Source organism: Balaenoptera physalus (genome assembly GCF_965194825.1).
Source record: "Balaenoptera physalus genome assembly, chromosome: 1".
In the NCBI taxonomy this organism is placed as follows: domain Eukaryota; kingdom Metazoa; phylum Chordata; class Mammalia; order Artiodactyla; family Balaenopteridae; genus Balaenoptera; species Balaenoptera physalus.
Genome location: NC_138882.1, coordinates 52,621,770 through 52,647,505, shown reverse-complemented (window position 1 = coordinate 52,647,505; position 25,736 = coordinate 52,621,770). Strand labels below are relative to the sequence as shown.

The window sequence follows — 25,736 nt, the reverse complement described above, 5'->3', positions numbered from 1 at the left end:
GCATAGATTCATGATGACTGTAGAGAATTGGAGGCTTTTAGATTTGCTGGCGTGTAAAGCATGAAGTAGGGAATGGTCAGGGGTCGGCTAGAGCAGTTAGTAGCTACCAGATGATACCGTATTCTACAGGTAGAACTCTTACCAGGACCACTCTTTTAGGTACCTTTAGGTCAAGTATCCACCCCGGTCTACTCAGCTATAGCCAGGGCTATTCATGGTACAGAGCATACTGACCTGTATGTAAGGAATTGCTCAGAAGGGGCCCGTGGGAAAGAAGGCATACCATACGCTCTGAGGCTTCCCAGAGGGAATAATGTTGCTGGAAGGCTCAGTGCATGGTTGGTCCAGGCAGAGGCATAGTAAAAGCCAAGCCAAGCTTGGAGATAGTGAATATTTAGTGGCATCAGCCCATTCAGCTATGTGGTCTTCCTGGACAGCCTGATCACGGGACCACATTTTAAACATTGATTCAGTTTTGATTTTGGATAGCTGATCATTAAGAGAATGGAGGTTATTGGTGATTGAATAGCTTCAGATCATTGGTCCGGGAGTCTTGGTTGAATAGAGAGAAATGCAGGGTCACGGAGAAAAATGGGGTGGTCAAGGAACTAGTGGTTTCTGTGAGGTTGGAGAGTAGATGTATTTGGAGAAAGACATACCTGGTCAGGAAGAAAAGTCAGAAAGAAGAGTATTACTGTCTAAGGTGTCTGAGGTGAGGGATCTGAATAATGATAATATCTAGGGCGTGGTTCTAGGAGTGACTGGCTGGAGAGGAGGTTAAAGGTTATTGGAGTTAAGGAATTGTGAAGCTAGCATATGAGATGGATCACTACGCAGTTATTTACTAGCATGGTGTTAGGAGCTAAGAGACAGAGAAATATTGCAAGCTGGGGGCTAAAGTCCTTAATGAATAAAGGAAAGTGAAAGAGAGATTAATACATGAGAACGGCAAAGAGTGTGATAAAGGGTATTAAATCAAGGTCATATAAACCTTAAAGAATATGCTTTACTCCAAACCATTATTTTATGGAATAAAGGTTTGGAAGCAGTCGTAATAAGCTAGGAAAATCCCAGCTCCTCTTTCTGGTACCATTGAATATTGGGTAGGGAGAATGGAAAACGTCTATCAAATAGGGCTGTAAGCTAAACAGTCTTCTCGGGTGAAAACCATGTTTCGGTTATATCAAGGAAATGAAAACAGAATTTTGTAGTAGATTCTACTACCTCCATGAAATATCACTGACCACTTACGGCAGTCTTACACTTTCCCTTATCTATATTCCTTAAACAACCATAATTTTATGTATATACTTCTGAGGTATTTACTGAGCGCTTATTAAGCTTTAGATGCTGTGGTCAGTGTTAAGATAGATATAGCATTATACCTTTCCTCAAAAGTTTAAGGGCCAAAGGGAGCAATAATTATACATGAATAGCTGGACAAATCACGTTTCCAATCTTATTTTTCACTACTACTAATCATTTACCCACCAAACTAAATCTACTTAATGTATACCCTGTGTATTTTTACCTCCATGACGTTTTTCATGCTATGCTCCATACAATACCCTTGCTACTCAACACCCCCAAACCCAAATCATGTCTACCCTTTGGGACCTAGCATATACCACTTCTTCCATACAATTTCCCTTTGTTTTGACGAACTCCTGAAATAATTTCCTATGTACCTCTCTAAAATAATACCATGTTTCATCAATTCTAAAATGCACATTTTTTCACATTTTAACATCTCTGGAGATTACTGGGTTTTTTTCCCCAATAAAAATTGAATTTTATTGAATTTTTTTTTTATACAGCAGGTTCTTATTAGTTATCCATTTTATACATATTGGTGTATATATGTCAATCCCAATTGCCCAATTCATCACACCACCACCCTCCCCCCGCCACTTTCCCCCCTTGGTGTCCATATGTTTGTTCTCTGCATCTGTGTCTCAATTTCTGCCCTACAGACCAGTTCATCTGTACCATTTTTCTAGGTTCCACATATATGCGTTAATATACAATATTTCTTTATCACTTTCTGACTTACTTCACTCTGTATGACAGTCTCTAGATCTATCCACGTCTCTACAAATCACCCAGTTTTGTTCCTTTTTATGGCTGAGTAGTATTCCATTGTATATATGTACCACATCTTCTTTATCCATCCATCTGTCGATGGGCATTAAGTTGCTTCCATGACCTGGCTATTGTAAATAGTGCTGCAATGAACATTGGGGTGCATGTGTCTTTTTGAGTTATGGTTTTCTCTGGATATATACCCAGTAGTGGGATTGCTGGGTAATATGTGAATTCTATTTTTACTTTTTTAAGGAACCGCCATACTGTTCTCCATAGTGGCTGTATCAATTTACATTCCCATCAACAGTGCAAGAGGGTTCCCTTTTCTCCACACCCTCTCCAGCATTTGTTGTTTGTAGATTTTCTGATGATGCCCATTCTAACTGGTGTGACGTAATACCTCACTGTAGTTTTGATTTGCATTTCTCTAATAGTTAGTGATGTTCAGGAGCTTTTCATGTGCTTCTTGGCCATCTGGATGTCTTCTTTGGAGAAATGTCTATTTAGGTCTTCTGCCCATTTTTGGATTGGGTTGTTTGTTTTTATAATATTGAGCTGCATGAGCTGTTTATATATTTTGGAGATTCATCCTTTGTCCGTTGATTCGTTTGCAAATATTTTCTCCCATTCTGAGGGTTGTCTTTTCGTCTTGTTTGTAGTTTCCTTTGCTATACAAAAACTTTTAAGTTTCATTAGGTCCCATTTGTTTATTTTTGTTTTTATTTCCTTACTCTAGGAGGTGGATCAAAAAAGATCTTGCTGTGATTTATGTCAGAGAGTGTTCTTCCTATGATTTCCTCTAAGAGTTTTATACTGTCCGGTCTTACATCTAGGTCTCGAATCCATTTTGAGTTTATTTTTGTGTATGGTGTTAGGGAGTGTTCTAATTTCATTCTTTTACATGTAGCTTTCCAGTTTTCCCAGAACCACTTATTGAAAACACTGTCTTTTCTCCATTGTATATCCTTGCCTCCTTTGTCATAGGTTAGTTGACCACAGGTGCATGGGTTTATCTCTGGGCTTTCTATCCTGTTCCATTGATCTATATTTCTGTTTCTGTGCCAGTACCATATTGTCTTGATTACTGTAGCTTTGTAGTATAGTCTTAAGTCTGGGAGCCTGGTTCCTCCAGCTCTGTTTTTTCCCTCAAGACTGTTTGGCTATTCGGGGTCTTTTGTGTCTCCATACAAATTTTAAGGTTTTTTGTTTTAGTTCTGTAAAAAATGCCATTGGTAATTTTATAGCGATTGCAGTGAATCTGTAGATTGCTTTGGGTAGTATAGTCATTTTCACAATATTGATTCTTCCAATCCAAGAACATGGTATATCTCTCCATCTGTTTGTATCATATTTAATTTCTTTCATCAGTGTCTCATAGTTTTCTGCATACAGGTCTTTTGTCTCCCTAGGTAGGTTTATTCCTAGGTATTTTATTCTTTTTGTGGCAATGGTAAATGGGAGTGTTTCCTTAATTTCTCTTTCAGATTTTTCATCGTTAGTGTATAGGAATACAAGAGATTTCTGTGTATTAATTTTGTATCCTGCAACTTTACCATATTCATTAATTAGCTCTAGCAGTTTTCTGGTGGCAGTTTTAGAATTCTCTATGTATAATATCATGTCATCTGCAGACAGTGGCAGTTTTACTTCTTCTTTTCCTATTTGTATTCCTTTTATTTCTTTTTCTTCTCTGATTGTCATAGCTAGGACTTCCAAAACTATGTTAAATAATAGTGGTTAGAGTGGACATCCTTGTCTTGTTCCTGATCTTAGAGGAAATGCTTTCAGTTTTTTACTATTGAGAATGATGTTTGCTGTGGGTTTGTCATATATGGCCTTTATTATGTTGAGGTAGGATCCCTCTATGCCCACTTTCTGGAGAGTTTTTATCATAAATGGGTGTTGAATTTTGTCAAAAGCTTTTTATGCATCTATTGAGATGATCATATGCTTTTTCCTCTTCAATTTGCTAATATGGTGTATCACATTGATTGATTTGCATATATTGAAGAATCCTTGCATCCCTGGGATAAATCCCACTTGGTCATGGTGTATGATCCTTTTAATGTGCTGTTGGATTCGGTTGGCTAGTATTTTGTTGAGGATTTTTGCATCTATATTCATCAGTGATATTGGTCTGTAATTTTCTCTTTTTGTAGTATCTTTCTCTCGTTTTGGTATCAGGGTGATGGTGGCCTCATAGAATGAGTTTGGGAGTGTTCCTTCCTCTGCAATTTTTTGGAAGAGTTTGAGAAGGATGGGTGTTAGCTCTTCTCTAAATGTTTGATAGAATTCACCTGTGAAGCCATCTGGTCCTGGACTTTTGTTTGTTGGAAGATTTTAAATCCTAGTTTCAATTTCATTACTTGTGAGTGGTCTGTTCATAGTTTCTGTTTCTTCCTGGCTCAGTCTTTGAAGGTTATACCTTTCTAAGAATCTGTCCATTTCTTCCAGGTTGTCCATTTTGTTGGCATAGAGTGCTTGTAGTAGTCTCTTAGGATGCATTGTATTTCTGCGGTGTCTGTTGTCACTTCTCCTTTTTCATTTATAATTTTATTGATTTGAATCCTCTCCCTCTTTTTCTTCATGAGTCTAGCTAATGGTTTATCAATTTTGTTTATCTCCTCAAAGAACCAGCTTTTAGTTTTATTGATCTTTGCTATTGTTTTCTTTGTTTCTATTTCATTTATTTCTGCTCTGATCTTTATGATTTCTTTCCTTCTGCTAACTTTGGGTTTTGTTTGTTCTTCTTTCCGTAGTTCCTTTAGGTGTAAGGTTAAATTGTTTATTTGAGATTTTTCTTGTTTCTTGAGGTAGGCTTGTATAGCTATAAACTTCCCTCTTAGAACTGGTTTTGCTGCATTCCATAGGTTTTGGATCGTCGTGTTTGCATTGTCATTTGTCTCTAGGTATTTTTTTATTTCCTCTGATTTCTTCAGTTATCTCTTTGTTATTTAGTAACATATTGTTTAGCCTCCATGTATTTGTGTTTTTTACGTTTTTTTCCCTGTAATTCATTTCTAATCTCATAGTGTTGTGGTCAGAAAAGATGCTTGATATGATTTCAGTTTTCTTAAATTTACTGAGGCTTGATTTGTGACCCAAGATGTGATCTATCCTGGAGAGTGTTCCATGTGCACTTGAGAAGAAAGTGTAATCTGCTGTTTTTGGATGGAATGTCCTATAAATATCAACTAAATCTATCTGGTCTGTTGTGTCATTTAAAGCTTCTGTTTCCTTATTTATTTTCATTTTGGATGATCTGTCCATTGGTGTAAGTGAGGTGTTAAAGTCCCCCACTATTATTGTGTTACTGTCACTTTCCTCTTTTACAGCTGTTAGCAGTTGCCTTATGTATTGAGGTGCTCCTATGTTGGGTGCATATATATTTATAATTGTTATATCTTCTTCTTGGATTGATCCCTTGATCATTATGTAGTGTCCTTCCTTGTCTCTTACAACATTCTTTATTTTAAAGTCTATTTTATCTGATATGAGTATTGCTACTCCAGGTTTCTTTTGATTTCCATTTGCATGAAATATCTTTTTCCATCCCCTCACTTTCAGTCTGTATGTGTCCCTAGGTCTGAAGTGGGTCTCTTGTAGACAGCGTATATATGGGTCTTGTCTTTGTATCCATTCAGCACGCCTGTGTCTTTTGGTTGGAGGATTTAATCCATTCATGTTTAAGGTAATTATCTATATGTATGTTCCTATGACCATTTTCTTAATTGTTTGGGGTTTGTTTTTGTAGGTCCTTTTCTTCTCTTGTGTTTCCCACCTTAGCATTTGTTGTAGACCTGGTTTGGTGGTGCTGAATTCTCTTAGCTTTTGCTTGTCTGTAAAGCTTTTGATTTCTCCATCAGATCTGAATGAGATCCTTGCCAGGCAGAGTAATCTTGGTTGTAGGTTTTTCCCTTTCATCACTTTAAATATATCATGCCACTCCCTTCTGGCTTGTAGAGTTTCTGCTGAGAAATCAGCTGTTAACCTTATGGGAGTTCCCTTGTATGTTATTTGTTCTTTTTCCCTTGATGCTTTCAATAATTTTTCTTTGTCTTTAATTTTTGCCAGTTTGATTACTATGTGTCTCGGCGTGTTTCTCCTTGGGTTTATCCTGTGTGGGACTTGCTGTGCTTCCTGGACTTGTGTGGCTATTTCCTTTCCCATGTTAGGGATGTTTTCACCTATAATCTCTTCAAATATCTTCTCTGGTCCTTTCTCTCTCTCTTCTCCTTCTGGGACCCCTATAATGCAAATGTTGTTGTGTTTAATGTTGTCCCAGAGGTCTCTTAGGCTGTCTTCATTTCTTTTCATTCTTTTCTCTTTATTCTGTTCTGCAGCAGTGAATTCCACCATTCTGTCTTCCAGGACACTTCTCCGTTCTTCAGCCTCCGTTATTCTGCTATTGATTCCTTCTAGTGTAGTTTTCATTTCAGTTTTATTGTATTGTTCATCTCTGTTTGTTTGTTCTTTAATTCTTCTAGGTCTTTGTTAAACATTTCTTGCATCTTCTCGATCTTTGCCTCTATTCTTTTTCCCAGGTCCTGGATCATCTTCACTATCATTATTCTGAATTCTTTTTCTGGAAAGTTGCCTATCTCCACTTCATTTAGTTGTTTTTCTGGGGTTTTATCTTGTTCCTTCATCTGGTACATAGCCCTCTGCCTTTTCATCTTGTCTATGTTTCTGTGAATGTGGTTTTTGTTCCACAGGCTGCAGGATTGTAATTCTTCTTGCTTCTGCTGTCTGCCTTCTGGTGGATTAGGCTATCTAAGAGGCTTATGCACATTTCCTGATGGGAGGGACTGGTGGTGGGTAGAGCTGGCTCTTGCTCTGGTGGGCAGAGCTCAGTAAAACTTTAATCCGCTTGTCTGCTGATGGGTGGGGCTGGGATCCCTCCCTGTTGGTTGTTTGGCCTGAGGCGTCCCAACACTGGAGCCTACCCGGACTCTTTGGTGGGGCTAATGGCGGACTCTGGGAAGGCTCACACCAAGGAGTACTTCCCAGAACTTCTGCTGCCAGTGTCCTTGTCCTCACAGTGAGACACAGCCACCCCCCGCCTCTGCAGGAGACCCTCCAACACCAGCAGGTAGGCCTGGTTCTGTCTCCTATGGGTTCACTGCTCCTTCCCCTGGCACCTGATGCGCACACTACTTTGTGTGTGCCCTCCAAGAGTGGAGTCTCTGTTTCCCCCAGTCCTGTTGAAGTCCTGTAATCAAATCCCGCTAGCCTTCAAAGTCTGATTCTCCAGGAATTCTTCCTCCCGTTGCCTGACCCCCAGGTTGGGAAGCCTGACATGGGCCTCAGAACCTTCACGCCAGTGGGTGGACTTCTGTGGTACAAGTGTTCTCTAGTTTGTGAGTCACTGACCCAGCAGTTATGGGATTTGATTTTATTGTGATTGCGCCCCTCCTACCATCTCATTGTGGATTCTCCTTTGTCTTTGGATGTGGGGTGTCTTTTTTGGTGAGTTCCAGTGTCTTCCTGTGGATGATTGTTCAGCAGTTAGCTGTGGTTCCAGTGCTCTCGCAAGGGGGAGTGAGAGCATGTCCTTCTACTCCGCCATCTTGAACCAGTCTCCCTCAAATTACTCTTTTATCATATGCCATTTGTCATCAACGTTTTTGAAAGAAAGAATATATCATGGTATTCTGTGGAAAAACATGAACAACAGCTACTCTGAGTCAAAAAAATAGTTCAGAAGAATGAAGATGCGTTAGAGATACCTTAACTGATTTTGTATATATTCTTTTTATGTGTACACTATGTGATATATGACAAAACCAGCCAAAGTAAGTCTTTAAAAAACTTTTTTAATACAAAATAAAAATTCTAAGTGGTAAGGCATTGTTTTATAGTTAATTGGCAGCTTTTTTCTTTGTATACATAAAATAATGGTGTGACTTACAATCACTGGTGTCCTAGATTCAAAGAAATATGATAGTGTTATTTTGTGATTAAATATGCCAGGCATTAAGAGCATGTACCTTCCTAATACATGTTGTGTCATTTATATTTGTGTTTATTTCTAATCTTATATTAAACTACAGGCTCTTTGAGGGCAGAATTTGTGTTTGTTTTATCTTTGTTTCCCTTACAACACCTAGTACGATGCTTTATAACATATACACATAAAATAAATACTTAATAAATAAGTGGATTAAAATATGAAGTATTATACAGTAAGTGCCACAGGAAGGTAAAGTACTATATGAGTGAACATCTACTAGTACATTCTCAATTAACTGCTTAACCGTAGTGTGTTAGAACTGTATTTATATATGGTATTTGGTCCGGTCCTTGGGCTGAATCTCAACTTAGGCCTGTGTTTTTTGAACCAACTATAAATGATCCTAATAGAATTCTATAAATTTAGGTCTGGTTTGCTGACTACATTTATGAGGAAATGTGGTGACTCATCTTGATTGAATCATAGAAAGTAGTAAATAAAGCCTTTGCCTTAGAGAACAGATGACAGTGACTTTCCCTAATGATGCTAAGATTATACAGGAGATCAGGCAAATGCCTGTCTCTAAGAAATATAGTACTTTTAAAAATAGCCCTGTTTTTTTTCCCTCCAATCAATCTCAATACACCTACAATAAAAAACAGCCTGGGGAATAAAAAACAGCTTAGGGAATTATGTCTATGCGATATTTTCTAGTTTTTACCCTTATTCTTTGGGCTATAAGTACAAGAAATAATATAAGCATTTTTCTTCAGTCAGCTAAATAGCTCTACTTCTGATTCAAATAAGTTTGTTTCCATTTTTTCTCTGGCAGTGCTTTTGTGTTTACTTGGCATGGAAAAGCACTATGGTAGTCCACACTACTGTTCAACAAATATCTCTTTCTAGATACATGATAGGATTGTACATTCTTTCCCTGTTGAAGTTAGGTGTGGTCATGTGACTTTTTTGTCCAATAAAATGAGACCACTAATGACATGAAGCTTTAAGAGCAAGTACAAAATTTACCACACTTCCTTTATCCTGAGGCAGCAACTAATAGAAGCACAAAGATGGAGCCTCCCTTAGCCTAAGTCCCTGAGTGAGGATAGCATAGTGCCAGGTCCCCGTCATATTTGACCAGCTCATAGACACATAGTACGTTTTGTGCCAGTAAGATTGTGGGGTTATTAGATAAGCATAACCTAGCTTATCATGATTAATATAGTCTTCACCCCAAAACAGTGGGCTTTAGTGGTAACTAAAAGAATATAACAGATTTGATGTGCTGGTATTGGCCCAGTATTTTTTTTTCTTCCTTATGGAAATATTTATTTACACAGCTTCTCTAAGCTAATATTCATCACAAGGTGAATAGAAAGAGTCAATTCCATACATCAAAATACTTTTCTTTGAATTACAGTCTTTTGTCAAGACATTTTGATATACTTCTATGAGATGTCCTTGCATCTGGCAACAATAGAATTGCCAGTTCATTCTTGCATTTATTCTTTTATTCAACAAACTTTTTTGAATGCCCATTATTTGCCAGGTGCTAAGACTAGGAAGATGTTCAAGGCACTCTAGATAGTTTGGTGGAAGTGGCAGAAGGTAAGCAGGGCTAAAAACTATAAGGCAGTTTGTTCTTCTGAAGTCTAGGTGCTTCACTGGTTTCATACATGATACATACCTGTTTCATTTTAAAATAGTTAAACTACATTTAAAATTTAACTTCACAAGTACCATATCCAAGGTGACATAGATCAAATTTTGACACTGCTGAGACCACCAACATATTACCTTAGAAGTTAGAAGTTTCTTTACCATAGCTAGTATAGAAACTGTTTAAGAAATAAGAAATTAAGTGCCATCAAAAAGTTTAATTCTTGACATATATACACCATCAAGTGTAAAATAGATAGCTAGTGGGAAGCAGCTGCATAGCACAGGGAGAGCAGCTTGGTGCTTTGTGACCACCTAGAGGGGTGGGATAGGGAGTGTGGGAGGGAGACGCAAGAGGGAAGGGATATGGGGATATATGTATACATATAGCTGATTCACTTTGTTATACAGCAGAAACTAACACAACATTGTAAAGCAATTATACATCAATAAAGATGTTAAAAAATAAATTAAAAATTTTTTTTAAAGTTTAATTCTCCCAATTATCATAGAAGAAAAAAATTTTTATCACATTATCAGGTAGTTTCCAGCAGCTGTATTTTACAAATTAAAAAATTAAAAGCTGAATTCTGTTTCTGGTCTTCATTATAAGAATCTGAGTATCTTTTGCAAAGGCAGTGCAGATGAGTTAGGAGACAGCAAGGTTCCCTTTTGGTTCTTTTTCCCATCACTTTCTGCCTTTTCATTCTAGGGGTTCTTCAGCAAGCGCCTGAAAGGCTCCATCAAGAGGACCAAAAGCCAATCAAAGCTTGACCGAAACACGAGCTTTCGGCTTCCCTCCCTTCGCAATACAGATGACAGGTAGGAGTTCACTTGCTTAAAACAAAGAAAGCAATTTTACAGTGCATTTTGATAAGGCATTTCGGTCTTCATTAACTTTGCATCGATGATAGTTGGAAAGATCCAATACAAAATTTACTTTTTTGTCTTGCTCATATTGAGGCAAGGTACAAAATATTGGCTTAAATATCCAACCAGTTTAAAAATCTTACAATATTAGAGAGTGTGTGGATACCTAAGAACTAATTTAAGAATCGGTTGTGCTGTTTCTGTCGAATCAAGTTCTAGTGGTCAGAGGTGTATCTTTCTTTTGTAGGATGACCATAAGGGATGATGATGGCTGTAGCTAACTTTTTTTTTTCATCTTTTCTTTTTAAATTTTATTTATTTATTTATTTATGGCTGTGTTGGGTCTTCGTTTCTGTGCGAGGGCTTTCTCTAATTGCGGCACGCGGGGGCCACTCTTCATCGCGGTGCGCGGGCCTCTCACTATCGCGGCCTCTCTTGCTGCGGAGCATAGGCTCCAGACGCGCAGGCTCAGTAGTTCTGGCTCACGGGCCCAGTTGCTCCACGGCATGTGGGATCTTCCCAGACCAGGGTTCGAACCCGTGTCCCCTGCATTGGCAGGCAGATTCTCAACCACTGCACCACCAGGGAAGCCCCAGCTAACATTTTTTGAGCACTGTACTAAGTGCTTTATATGCATTATCTTATTTAATCTTAATAATAACCCTGTAAGAGAAATATTAATATTATCACCATTTTATAGATGACAAGTCTGAGGAACAGAGAAGTTAAGTAATCTTGCCCAAGGTTATACTGCTTAGTAAATAGCAAAAATGGTATTTAAACTTGGGCAATTTGGCTCTAAGAGTCCATGGTCTTCACTGCTACATTGTTCTTTGTGTATAGTATGTGGACTCGGCCTCATTAATTTGCAGTCACATCTAGAAGATATGTGTGAAAAGGAGGCCTGGATTTCAATAATTAGGACTACCAGCTTAAGCAAACCTCAAATGCATGGCTTGCTAAGGATAACAACCCTCTAAAATGATTGAATGTATACTAGGACACATTTGTAATACTTCATGTCTCTACAATGTTCAAAATTTAGGAAATGGTACTTGTGTCTTGACACATCACCACCATCACCAGTATTTATTGAGTGCTTACTCTGTGCCAAGTATTTTTAATGTAGTATCTTATGTAATACAGCCCTAGATACTATTATTATCCTCATTTTACAGATAAGGAACTAAGGCAAAATAGATTGAGAAACTTGCCCAAGGTCACACAGCTAAGTAGTAGAGCTTCGATTTAAACTCATGTCTGCCTTTCATAATGATACTCTTATTTATACTTGGGTGTTTTTTTTTTACTTTTGGTAATAAGTCCATTATTTCCAGTTATCTGCATAACAAACAGAAATATAGATTATAATCTCTATCATGGCAGATTATAGATTTGCCAGGCAGAGAATTACTCTCGTTTTATATGTGAAGTAACTTGTCCCCCATACTGAGTTGATAAGAGGCTACTGCTTTATCAGCTCTTCTTATCCCTGAACCACGTTAGAGATGTTCTGTGAAATTTGCAAGTATGTTCAATTTGCGGTATAATTGTATTGTTAAATATCTCTTTTATACCTTTTTGTTTTAAGGTAATCATTAAAAAAAGATCTTTTATTCTCATATTTTTCCCTTAGATTTTACTGTATAGCACAGGGAACTATATATATATAACTGAATCACTTTGTTGTACAGCAGAAATTAACACAACATTGTAAATCAACTATACATCAATTTTAAAAAATTACTTTTATCATTCAAACAACCATTTACATTTTATCAGTATGATGGATGAATAGTTATAATAAACACATATACAGTATGTACTATGTGCCATACACTGTTCTAAGCACTTTACATAAATGAAATCATTTAATCAACGTAACAACCCTAGTTACAGTCATGACCTCATTTTGAAGATGAGAAAACTGAAACAGAGAAATTAGTAAATTGCACAAGTTCACACAGCTTAGAAAATGGCAGTACTGCGGTTCCAATCCAAGAATTCTAGCTCTTGAGTCTACATTTTTTAATTTATGCTATATTGCCTCTCACAAAAAAAGGCAGGTGGGGGGCATTTCTTTGTTTTAATTTGTAGTTACCTAATGCCTACTAAGTTGAACATCTTTTCACAAGTTTTCTTCTTCTATGACTTGCTTATTCATCCCTTTGCCATTTTTCTATTGAGCTATTTGTCCTTTTTCTTATGGTTTGGAGTAGTGCTTTATTATTACTAGGGATTGTAAGCCACTATTATGCACGTTGTTAAAATTTTCTTCCAGTCTGTTTCTTGTGTTTTTAAATCATGTCTCTAAATTATATAGAAGTTTTAGATTTTCATTTGGTCCAACATGTCAGTCTTTTTCTTTGTTGGCTTACCTGGCCAAATTTGACCAGAACACTAAACTCAAGAAGCCAGGGATCTCTTTCTCATTAAATTTCTCATTATGATGCTGTTCAAATCACTATATCTCACTTCTTCAGGAGGAGGAAATATTCTACCTGGGGTATTAGGAGGATAATGAAGTAGTGATCATGATATTTTGAATTCTTCAGGCTTTTTGATAACAACAAACCTTATCTGCACTGATTACATTTTAAAAAGATAAAATTATCCTCATGAGGTCTGAATTACTGCTTTCAGATGGCAGAAAAACAGTTGTAAATGTGTTAATTTCATCTAAAGAAAGTTATTTCATTACTACATATGATCAGTAAGCTTTTCTGTGCAAAAGAACATAGGGTATTTTAACATGCAGACTTAATTGATCAAAAAGACCCTCCAGGTTTGTCTAGCCCAATGATCTGCAAATCGTAGACTCTGCTCTAAGGCCCTGATGGAATTTGGTACCAATGTTGCTTTGGGGATCAATTTATAATGATCCTTAAACTCAGAATTTCCTTTGTGAAGTTGTGGGGCATAGGCATAAGGAGTAAAACTTTGCCAAATAATTAATATTTTTAAGAACCAAATTTCTTGTTACACAGTAACATATCTAATTGTGACAGTTATGTACAGACTAGAAAGCCATTTGCTACCAGGGAATGTAGAGTACTAAAGACACAGCCCCAACCTCAAGGTGTCCAGTAGAAGAAGTAAATATTCAGGAAGAAATGGTATAGGGGAGGTGAGATTACTTCTTGTTAGGTGGACCAAGAAAGACCTTAGAGGGCAGTGGCCTGTGAGCTGAACCTTAAAAAAGCAGGTATTATTTGAACTGAGAAACAGACACATGGAGAGAGCATTCCTCAGAATGGAAATAATAAGCAAAAGAAGAAAACAGGAAACTACAGAGCTTGAAAAATACTGAGTAGTTCATGGTATATAAAGGAGTGAGGTAGGAAATGATTGGAAAGGTAAAGTTCCAATTTTTACTTTGATAGGTAAAAAACTTTGTGTTTTTTTGTCTTAAAAATGACTCAATATAAGAAACAGAAATATGAACTCCATCTTTGATGAAACTAGGATAAATCTGAAGATAGATTACTTAAAACTAGAGGAAGATCAGACATAGTTACCTGCAGAAGGATATTCTGAAAAAAAGTCTATCACTTAATGATTCAGATCAGTTGCTAATTAAGAGATACTCAAAACAGTAATGGCTTAAACAAGGTAAAGTTATATTTTCCTCACCTATAAGAAGTCTGAGGGTGGGCAGTCTAGGACTAAAGGTTCAGGGCTCTTTGTGGGCTTTTTCCTCTGCCATTCTCAAGATCTTCAAGGATCTCTTTATAAACACAAGTTAGCTACTGGAGCTCTAGCCATAGCATCCATGTTTCAGGTACCAGAAAAGAGGGGCCCATAAAAGGACACCTGTCTTCCAACCAAGTTATCTCCCTTTAGAGCAATTTCCCTGAAACCTCACCCAGTGGCTTCTCATTGTCAGTTTTATCTGCAAGAGAGACTGGGAAATGTTATACATGGGTACGTTGTTGCCCCCAATAATACAGGAGTCTGTTATTAAGGAAGGAGGAAAAGACGGGCATTAGGAAGACAGCTAGCATCTCTAACATAAGAAAGACGTTGATTTACCCACTCACCCCCAGAACTCTGGAAAGATTCAGCTCCCACCCAGCTCTAGCAGGCCAGCAGCCAGGCTTACATTCATCACACAGCAAATTTGAGAAACTGAACCAGATAAAAAGACCTACAGATACCAACATTTATGTTCCCCCATTACAATTTCAGCTGGTAATTCTACTCCTAAGTATATCCAAGAGAAATGAAAAACGTATGTCCCCATAAAAATTTGTAACATGAATATTCATAAACATTATTTATAGTAGCCCCTAAAGTGGTAATGACCCAAATGTCCATCAACTGATGAATGGATATACAAAACATGATATATCCATGCAATGCAATATTATTCAGTCATAAAAAGGAATGAAGTACTGATACATGCTACAACATGGACAAACCTTGAAAACTTTATGCAAAGTGAAAGAAGCCAATCACAAAACACCATATAATGTACAATTCCATTTATGTGAAATGTCCAGAATAGGCAAATCTATGGAGACAGTAGATTAATGGTTGCCAGAGGCTGGGGATATAGGGCAGGGGAAAGTGATGAATGAAGAATGACTGCTGATAGACATAAAGTTTCTTTTTGGAGTGATGAAATGTTTTAAGCTTAGCCTGTGGTGATAATTGCACAACTCTGAATATACTGAAAATGGTACACTTTAAATGGGTAGATTTTATGGTATGTTAATTATATCTCAATAAAGATGTTAAATTTTTTTTTTAAAAAACAACTGGCCAGGAAGTACTCTGCAATGAAGCTCACTAATCTGTAAGCTCTATTCCAGCACACAAAGCTTCCATTGAGTTCTTTAGTGCTTTAATCTTAAATGTAAACAGATGGCCGAGAATCTCCAGATATTTGAGGAAATTCTTCAACATGAAAGGCAGAGAGAAAAACAAATAAATAGGAGAGAGAAAAAAGAACGCAGAAGAAACAGAGACAATGCATAGAGCCAAAAACAACTTCAAAGCATAATAAATATTTTCAGAAGATAAGATAGTGCATCTATGAAACGATAAGATGCTATAAGAAAAGGAACCTCAAAGAAACAAGAAAGAGAGCTTGGAAATTGAAATATAAAAGCTAAAGTCAAGTCAATCTCCCAGAAAGTGGAACAGAAAATTAGAAAATCAATCCAGAAGATTCTAGTAAAAGAAAAATTTTATTAGAAAACTTTGGAGAGGAAATTGTCAAAGAAATAATACAAGAAAATTTCCCAAAACAAGAAAATATAAATATCCAGATTGGAAAGGCCACCAAATTCCCAATACAGTGAATGAAAAATGACAAAAGACTTTCCAACACACACACACACACACACACACACACCCCAATTCACATCATCATGAAAGAACACAACACCAAGGGAGTAAAAAAAAATCTTAAAAGCTTCTAGAAAGAAAAAATAGGTTACATACAAAGGAGGTATGAAAGCATTGCATTGGAATTCTCAATAGAATATTGAAAATCAAAAGTCAGTGGAGCAGTGTTTTCAAAATTCTGAGTGGAGGTTATTTTCAACCCAGTATTGCATACACAGGACAGAATGTCAGATGAGGAGTTTGGATTTTATTGTATAAGCAATGGGGGGTCTTTAAACATTTTTGAGCATGGAAGTGACCTAATCAGAATTGTGCCAATTATAGATTTGTCCAACAATGGAATTTCAAATGACTTCGTTTGCAGAGAGTAAGTTTGGGAGACCAATTAGCAAAAAAAAGAAAAGCTATTGTAGGAAATAAGAAAGGCTCTAAAGAGGGTAGTTGGCAGTGGGAATGAAGAGTCAGAGACAAGATAGGAGAAACCTTTTAGAGGCAAAATCAATAGGATGTCACAAAGTCATCATTGTTCCAAACCCATCTAATCAGATAAAAGCCAGTAAAGTGATTTCCTAGAATCAATATTGGCAGCATTTTCACATTAAAACCATGTCATGTGGAAGGGTGTTGGGACAGGAGAAAACTCTGCTATTTCTGCCTTATATTGAAATGCACTTTGAAAAGTTTGAAAAACTAGGAAATGCTGAAAAAACGTGGTTATACAGCATTGTCAGGCATTCCAGGATTTCAAATGCCTGTCAGGTTGCCAACCTTGCTCTGGAAGTGCTACTTAAATTTACCAAGTCTTGAGGTAAAGATAAGCACATGGAATAGAATTTTCTCAACTCCTTCAAACGTCCTTCAAGTAAAAACCTTTGCAGTAATGTCTTCGATTCTGAGACTCACTGACAAAGCATGGTTTTAAAGTAGTCTGCTTATTCTTTGTCAGGAGATACCTAAGAATAAGTGTAGTGTTCATTTATAGGGTGTATACACTCAGCTTCTTGAGTTTCTCCTAATTAGAACTAATTTTTTAACTCTTTTTTTTTTAAATTTGTATACTCATAAGAAGTTGTAGAGTCTTGCAAGCACTTCCCCCAGTAGTGATATCTTATAACTGTAGTGTAATATCAAAACCAGGTAATTGACATTGGTACAATACGGTTAACTAGACTACAAATTTTGTTTTTCACCAATTTTTATGTGCACTCACTTGTGTGTGTTTATAATTCTATGCAATTTAATCCTATGTATAGATTTGCATAACCACCACCACAATCAAGATACAGAATTATTCCTTTACCAGAAAAGAACTCCCTCTGCTACTCTTTACAGTCATACCCACCTCCCTACACCCATCCCTGTCCCCTAGCAACCACTTTTTGTTTTCTACCTCTATGGTTTTGTTATTTCAAGAATGTTATATAAATGGAATCATATAGTGTGTAGCCATTTAAGATTGGCTTTTTTTTTCACTAAATAAAATGCCCTTGAAATCCCTCCAAATTGTTGCATCTATCAATAGTTTGTTTCTTGTTATTGCTGAGTAGTATTCCATTTTATGGATGTATCAAAATTTGTTAACCAATCACCTACTGGAGAACATTGGTTTCTGATTTTTAGCTATTAGGAATAAAGCTGCTGTGAACAGTTGTGTACACATAAGTTTTCACTTCTCTGCAGTAAATACGCAAGCATGCAATTGCTGGGTTGTATGATACGTACTTGTTTAGGTTTAGAGGAAACTGCCGAACTATTTTCCAGAGTACCTGTACAATTTTACATTCCCACCAGCAATTTTTATGGGTTTTGTGTGTGTGTGTGTGTGTCCCAAGACATTTTCACCTCTGTTTTCTTTTAGAAGTTTTATGATTTTTAGCTTTTATATTTAGGTCTATGATCCATTTAGTTAATCCATGGTTACTCTAAATCAAAGGTCTTGACTCAGAGCCTATTGGTGTTCACTTCGAGATAGTAATCAAAACTGCATACTTACCCCAGCCAAGCCAATTGCAGACAGTCTGCTTTTGGAGAAGGAAGTATTATAAACTACTTACTTCTCTCTTCGCATCTACTCTTCGCATCCAGCTTAACTACCCGCAGTTTTAGGTGCCCTCCAGATTTGGGGCAAGGGGAGAGACAGAAAGGAGGGGAAAGGGAATAAGAAAAGTTTTAGTACTGTCTTAGCCTTCCATAATGCTCTCTGAGTCTGGCAGATGTTTAAAGCTGACTCTTCTATCACGAGATACTTTGAAGAATTCTTCAGAAATGTCTCATCTTTGAGGAACTCTAATCTATGGTTTTTTTGAGTTTCATGGGTACATTTCTATTCTAGGTGTTCACTTGCAACTCCTTCCACAGTTTCTAGGAAGGAATTTTTGCCGTTCTAGTCTTCACCCTTCCAATCCTCTGGTCTACAGGAAATATTCACACATCCTTTGCCCTGACAAACCTCTAGGAGTGCAGCCTAATCCAAAAGTATCAACTTGGGCTGTGCTACCAGCAGTTAGTCATTTCTCATCCTCTAGATTTCCTAGATAAAATCAAACCCCACCTTGTATGCATTCCCTACCAATATCCCTTGTGTATGTTGGGGGCAGGGGGCGATGGGAGGGATGAGCCTCACAGCTTTCTCCAAAAATTCTCTCTCACAAAATCCTTTCCCTTCTCCATACTCTCACCACTTTTTATAGTCCTGCTCTGACTGAGAGGTTCAAGGTAATGGAATCGGTTCCAAAACATTTCCTTTGTAGATTCTACAGTTTGGTACTTCACTGCGGCATGCACCTGTTTTATCTTAGAGTCTCAATTTGAAACTTCAATTTTAATATCTCATCACATACGTATATAATACTTTTACTAATCTATAATCTTGAGCATAACGTACAAAATGGAACATGGTTCTGTCCATTCCCTAACTCTCAGCATTATCTCCTACCACTCCTACCAGAAGTCCATCACCTACTTACTAAACTGTTTCATATTTCTCTACTTTTAATCTTGCTGCCCTCTCTATCCCAAATACCGTATCCTATTCCTACACCGTGTCCTTTGACAGGCTTACTTCTAATTCATACTTATGCAACAGTACCCAAGTCAGGAGTCATATGCTCCCTGATTTCTTTTCCTTGTTCTTCCTGTGCATCATTCTAGACTAAGCACCTACCCCATATACCCACCCATGGCCAACTGTATACACCTTATTATAGGACTGACTGCTTTCTATTGAATTTATATTTTCATGTTTCTGCTTACTGCAGCAGATGGGAAGCTCCGCAAGTGTACAATCTTTGTATCCCCACCCCCTACCACAATGCCTGTCCTATTAAGGAACTTAATTTCTTGGCCTGAAACAAAAGGGAAGAATCCAAACAAATTCCAGATAATAGAGAAGAAGAATCTCCTTCACTATGGTGTACTTGGATAGAATGACAACTTCTCAGAAATTATTGGATTCCAGGCCATTAATTAATCAATACAGCCTAGCTATAGATTATAGAGTTTCCCTTACTAGTGTTTACTGATATGGACCAGTTAAGGGGCCCTTAGTTTTGTGAACTAAAATCCAATTGAAGTTTCTAATTATGTCATGATAGCATTTTAAATTCGTTAGAATGCTTTATCTTAATAGAAAAAAATTATTTCCATACATTTATACCTTCTATCTTCATATTCTTCCAGCAAGGAATATATTTGGGAATAGCTATCCTAACCTAATAGTTTACATAAAATGAACTAATGCTTGTCATATCACTGTGAAAAACTATGTTTGCAATGATAGTTCCATTTGTATGGTACTGTAGTTTATGAGATATTTGTAAAATCATAGATGATTGCGTTTGATTTTCACAATAACTATGGGAGGTATAGGAACAGAAATCATTATCCACGTTTTACAAATGAGATAACTGAGGTTTAGAAGGAATAAATTATTTGTTCCACGTCACATAGCTAGTGAGTGATTTGAGCTGACATGAACATGTAGGGCTTTTGGGTCCAAGTTGATTGCCTTTTCCATTATCCTCTTTGTTGTATGTGTTGATAGGAAGCCTAACCTGCTGAGAAAATGATTGAGAAAGAAGGAAAGATCAAAGGGAAAAGTCATGCACACACACATATATATACACACAAACATATTCAAACAACAACTCTTAATAAGAGTAGAATACAATGCAGTAATAATTAGTGAGTCAATTTATGGTCATTATATTTTCACAATTTGGTAAAATATAAAGCAGACTCCCTACTATGCTCCTATCATCTTCCCTTCCGTCCAAATCCAAGTGGTTTGGATGAAAAATTAAAATAGAATCAGTAAAAGAAAATATAGCTGGATTTCTTATGCTCTTGGAATGGAAGAACCCTTTCTAAGCATAAACTGGGGGAAATAATTACAAACATGACAGAAAAAGTACTAATTTACTTAATTTACATAGTATTTATCAATACATATCAGTTAAGTTAAACAATTAGAAAAATGGTTTAAGAACATGAAATAACAGTTCATAATTCCCAGAAAAGAGAACTGAGATTGCCAATATACATGTTTAAATGTCCTCAACCTCATAACTAAAGAAATTCATACTAAAGCAATAGTATAGCAATGAAATACCCTTTTTTACCAATTATACTGGCAAATATGTTTGAAGTTTAGCCATATCTCATTTTGGTGATGTGTATAGAAACATGCACTATTAGTAGGACTTTAAACTGTTGCCATCTATTATGGAGGATAAATAGCAATATCAAAACTTTAAATGTATGTGCCCTTTGATCTAGCAGTTTCACATCTGGAAATTTAAAGCATGAATACATGCACATGTGCTTCAAGGTATATGTACTAAGATACTTTTTGAACCTCAGTGGTGATCACCAAAAAAAAAGAGAAAAGAAAAGAGACTTAGATGGTCATCAAGGATTGGTTAAACTTCTATAGGCCCATATAAGGGAATACAGTGATCATTAAAAAGCAGCAATTTATATCTATATGTTCCAGTGTAGACAAATTTCCAAAATATACTCTTAAGGAAAAAAAGTATGGTAGAATCTCATTTGTATGTGTATACATACCCACACACACACACATACACACACATATATGTATATGTATAATATTTGGTTGTCTGTGTACAAAAAATTTCTGAGAGGGGTCACAAAAATCATTAATAGTATTTTCTGTAGGAGATTGAGGGAGGTAGCCGTATTTTTATTTTTCACCCTCTGTCCTTCTGAGCTCTTGGCATTTATTACCAAAAGCATTTATTACTTTATTATTTAAGGGGAAAAAATGATTAACTAGAGAAAACCTCCTTCAACCCCATTTCAACCTCATGCCTCCCTGTAGCTGTTTCCCAGTTGCCACCTCTTCACCATCAGACTTTATGAGTTAGTCTCCACTTTCTCATATCCTATTCATTTTCTCAACCGTCTGGAGTCTCATTTTTGTCCTCGTCATTTCACTGAAACTGCTACAATTATCTACAATTATCTCTCAGTTCATATACCCAATGGCTACTGTTAATATTTTAACACACTCTATCTTCTACAGTAATGGACAGTCCATCCTTTTTAAGAGTTCTCTTCCCTGGGCTTTTATGATACTTGAGTCTCCTGGTTTTCCTTCTGTCTTTCAGATTCTTCAGTCTCTTCTGTCAGTTTTGTAGATTTAAATGTTAACATTTCTCAGGTTATTTTCTTAGGACCTTTTCTCAGTCTACATGTTCTATTTCAGTATTCACATTGTCTTAGTCTGTTGAGACTGCAGTAATAAAACATCATAGACTAGATAGCTTATAATCAACAGAAATTTATTTCTCACAGTTCTGGAGGCTAGGAAGTCCAAGATCAAGGTTCTGGCAGATTCAGTGTCTGGTAGGGACCTGCTTCCTGTTTCAAAAGACTTCCCTTTCTCTGTGTCCTCAGATGGGGGAATGGGTGATGGATCTCTTTGGGGTCCATTTTATAAAGGCACTAATCCCCTTCACGAGGGCTCCACTCCCCTGACCTGATCACCTCCCAAAGGTCACACTTCCTGATACAATCACATTGGAGGTTAGCATTTCAACATAAATTTTGGGGTGAGACATTCAGTCTGTGGCAAACATCTACTCCCACAGGAACCTCAAACTTGTACTAATCTTGATTTTATTTCCCCCCTTGCTTCAACCAACATTGCCTCTCACTTCCCATCTCTGTAAAGGACATTACCATCTTTCTACCCAGTGGCTCAACCTTGACTCTACCCTCTCCCTGATGCCTCCAGCACTGCAGTCATTAAGGCCTATTTACCACCTAATAGCCCCAAATCCATCCACTTCTGTATTTCTGCTGCTCTAGTTTGTGATCTTTACTCAGGTTACTATCATAACCTATGAACCAGTCTCTAAGTCATTATTTCTCTCTCCTCTGTGTACCCCTCTCTTTCTCCACTTTTTAGCCAAAGTATACTCTTGCCAAGGCACACATCTGATCATGTCATTCACCTTCCACCACCCACAACCTTTCTATGTCCATCCACTGGTCTTGTGATCAAATTGGAACACCCACGTTACTATGGGTCCCATCATGGTATCTCTCAAGCCTCATTATTCCCCATTCCTCTTCTCTCAGCCCCAACACACATCCACACTGCACCAGAGCCACACTGCTGAATTCTTTTCAGTTCCTCAAACACCCCAGATTTGTATGTTCTCACTACAGGCCTTCTCACATGCTGGTCATTCCCTCTAGAACGCTCAGTACCTCCACATAGAGCTAATTCCACTCCATCCTTAAGTTCACAACTTCACATTATTTTTACCTCCAAGAAACTTTCTTTGAATCCCCAGCTGAAGATCCAGGGCCCCTACTAAGTGCCCACAGAGCCACTATTGCATCCTTTTTCCTAGTTTAGGGATGATTAAGAAGTAAATGTCATTGAACTTCATCAGTGTCTAACTTTCTTTCTTTTTTTTTTTTTTTTTTTTTTTGGCCTCATGGTGCAGCTTGTGGGATCTTAGTTCCCCGACCAGGAATTGAACCCATGCCCTTGGCAGTGAAAGCGCAGAGTCTTAACCACTGGACCGCCAGGGGATTCCCTCTAACTTTTTACCCTCTTTTCACCCATACTTAATTTTATGGTAACGATGAGGCTGAAAGCCTAAATTCAGAAAAAAAGAAAAAAAAAAAACTAATCTTTCCACTCACTCTTACACTAGTAAGTATGTTAATTGAGTGGTTTATGAGTGTGGTTTGGTTTAGTTTCATGGGTTTTTTTTTTAATTCAGTATAGTTGTGTTTACATTGAATTTGTTTAATAGGCATTAGTAGATTTTATTCCATTTGCAATTTAAGAACAAAAAAAGGTGTATTACAATATGGTACAGTTTCTGTAAGGAGATTGTTCCCTAGTGTCTGTCATATTGGAAGCTGGTTGAGTTTTCTGCCCTTCAGAACATGTTTTAATATTTATAATCTTGTCTTCATTCTGTGCCTGTCTTCATTGTCTGTATACATGTATATGTACCAAAATAGGCTGAATGTCATTTTTGACCGTGATGATAAATTTCCTTACCATGAGTTTAAGTGAAAACTCAGACTGACAGACATCCTTCTTTACCATTAGCAGCTGGGCTCCTTAGACCATCCTGTCAGAGGCTGAGAGCAGAGAGAAGGAAGATCAGCGGTATATGTTACGTTTCCATAATAGCTTTTTGTGTGAGTGGTTGTATGATATTTTTTTAAGTAAACATAAAAACCAGTGAGTAGTGTAAGCAGTAGGGACTGGCTTTAACTGCAGCAGGTAAATCAGTGCAGCTAGGGCTGTCAGGATCCTCGGGGGGACATTTTTTTAGCACACAAGCAGAACTCTGATGAATGAGCTCTTATTTCTTTCTTTCTTTTCTTTTTTTTTTTTTTTTTTAAATCCAGGTAGGGAAAGCTTTATATTCAGTAGTATAGGAAAGGATCTGCTCTTTCAAACAGAAAACATCAGTTGGATAGTTTCACAGATACCAGGTTGAAAAACAATAAAATCTGGGGAGCAAGTAAAGCTGCCTTTTTCCCAAAGTGAAAGCTCAGATGCAACTTTTAAAAAACTGATTAGACCCTTTGTAAGTTTATTGGTAGAGTATTAGGATACCAAATTTTATTAATTTCTACCTGGGAAATTTTCAAACCAGATAAAGTGCCTTAGGAACACATACTGGTGAATACAAACATATATTGCTGTACTCAGTTTATGGCTGAGCTGTCTTTCCAAGAACTCAGCAAAGCAGTCTAGAATCATAACTGCCATGCCAAGCAGAAATTCACCTGCACTGGAGTACAGGATTTTGTGTGGCAATAAGCATTTTTTTCAGTTATATTTTTAATTAAAAGTTTCCCACATTTGGAACTGAATCTGTAAAAATGTGCCAGATTGAGCTAGCACATCCAAGCACCACTGGTGCTTTGGGGGAAGTATGCTTTTTAAAAAATTGGATGGTTGAGCTGGGAAAAATCCAGCTGTTTTACTTAACATTGCTCTTAATCAGAGTTCTTTGACTCCCTTTTTTTCTTCAGTGAATCCAGTGGTGTGTGTGTTGGCTCCTCACCCCCAACCCCTTCACTTTTGTCTTTTAAGATTGATTTCAGATAGTGATGTGGGTTAAAGCAATATAATATTAATTCACTGTAGTGGGTAATAGAAAGCTATTCCTGCCTTGTAGTTTCTCTCTTAAATAGGTCAGAAGCAGCAGGTAATCTTCATCAGCAAAGCAATTAGATTTTTAACCCTTACCTATCACATTGAGCCCTGAATTATTACATGGTGTTTGGGATGATGGGGGTTGGGGAGTAGGGGTGCAGGGATCGGGAAGAGAACCAGTAGTCAAGGGATTCACAACGTCCACTTTTGAGGTTAGGTTCCTTGATGGTCATTGTCAGATTGGACTGGGAAACATCGTTTTAAACTCCTATTTTTCTCTCAATAAATCCACCTTCTGCTTTCCATTAGAGAAGTAAACTGTAGTGCCATACAGAACTGCTAAAACTCTGATTAGCAGACCTAAGAAAAATCAACTCATAGGAAGGTACAGGAGGAGGTAAACATGATTAGAGAGGACTTGGGCTTACTAATGCTATTATATAGAAATATTTGCACAGATTATGCCTCCCCACCGCTGCCACTCCCAGGCTGCTTGATCTTCCTGTTTACTGTAATCCTGCTTCTCTGGGAATTACTTCTGTCTTCTCCAAGTCACTTTCTTCCCAATACAGGAAGGGCTTGCTTATTTGTTCATTAGCAATGTTGAACATATTAGCAACTTTGGTGTTCAGTTCATGGGCATCGGTGTGTATATACACACAAACACATAAATGCTGAACAACAGGAGACCCTGAACTATATATATTAACAGCTGAAATTTCCATAACCAGGAAGAATTTTGAATTCTAATTCCAGGTGGCTTGGTTATGATATCTGTTTATGGCTGTATTTGGAAGTTAAACCTGAGTATCAAAATGACATTTGTTCAGCACTGGAAATACAGTGAATAAGGAAAATTATCCAACTCTTTCCGAAAGAAAAAAAAATGTAACTCAGATAAGTTAATGAAAATAATACCTAGAAACATTAAACTAGGGTAAGCACTGCAAAGGAAATAAAACGGATATGAGAGAAAGATTGTACTTGCAAGGTGGGATGTGGCAAATACCTTTTAGTAGTGGGCTGGGGATCATCTAGCAAACATCTAAAGCTTCGCAGCTTCGTTCTCTAGCAGAGTTAAGAGATTCTCCTCCACCCCCAGAGTTGCCTCAGTTTTTTTCCTACAGCTTTTGACTCCGAAATTGTTCATGGAAG

At 37.2% G+C, this 25,736-nt stretch overlaps 1 protein-coding gene across 5 annotated transcripts in view; it reads left to right on the top strand.

Moving 5' to 3' along the window:
• RASAL2 (RAS protein activator like 2) overlaps positions 1 to 25,736 on the top strand; it is a 403,677-nt gene that overhangs the window by 327,370 nt on the left and 50,571 nt on the right. For all 5 annotated transcript variants that reach the window (XM_082465087.1, XM_082465088.1, XM_082465091.1 and 2 more), the window contains one exon: positions 10,410 to 10,519. In XM_082465087.1, coding sequence (XP_082321213.1) covers positions 10,410 to 10,519 — 110 coding nt within the window. The remainder of the gene's footprint in view (positions 1 to 10,409; positions 10,520 to 25,736) is intronic.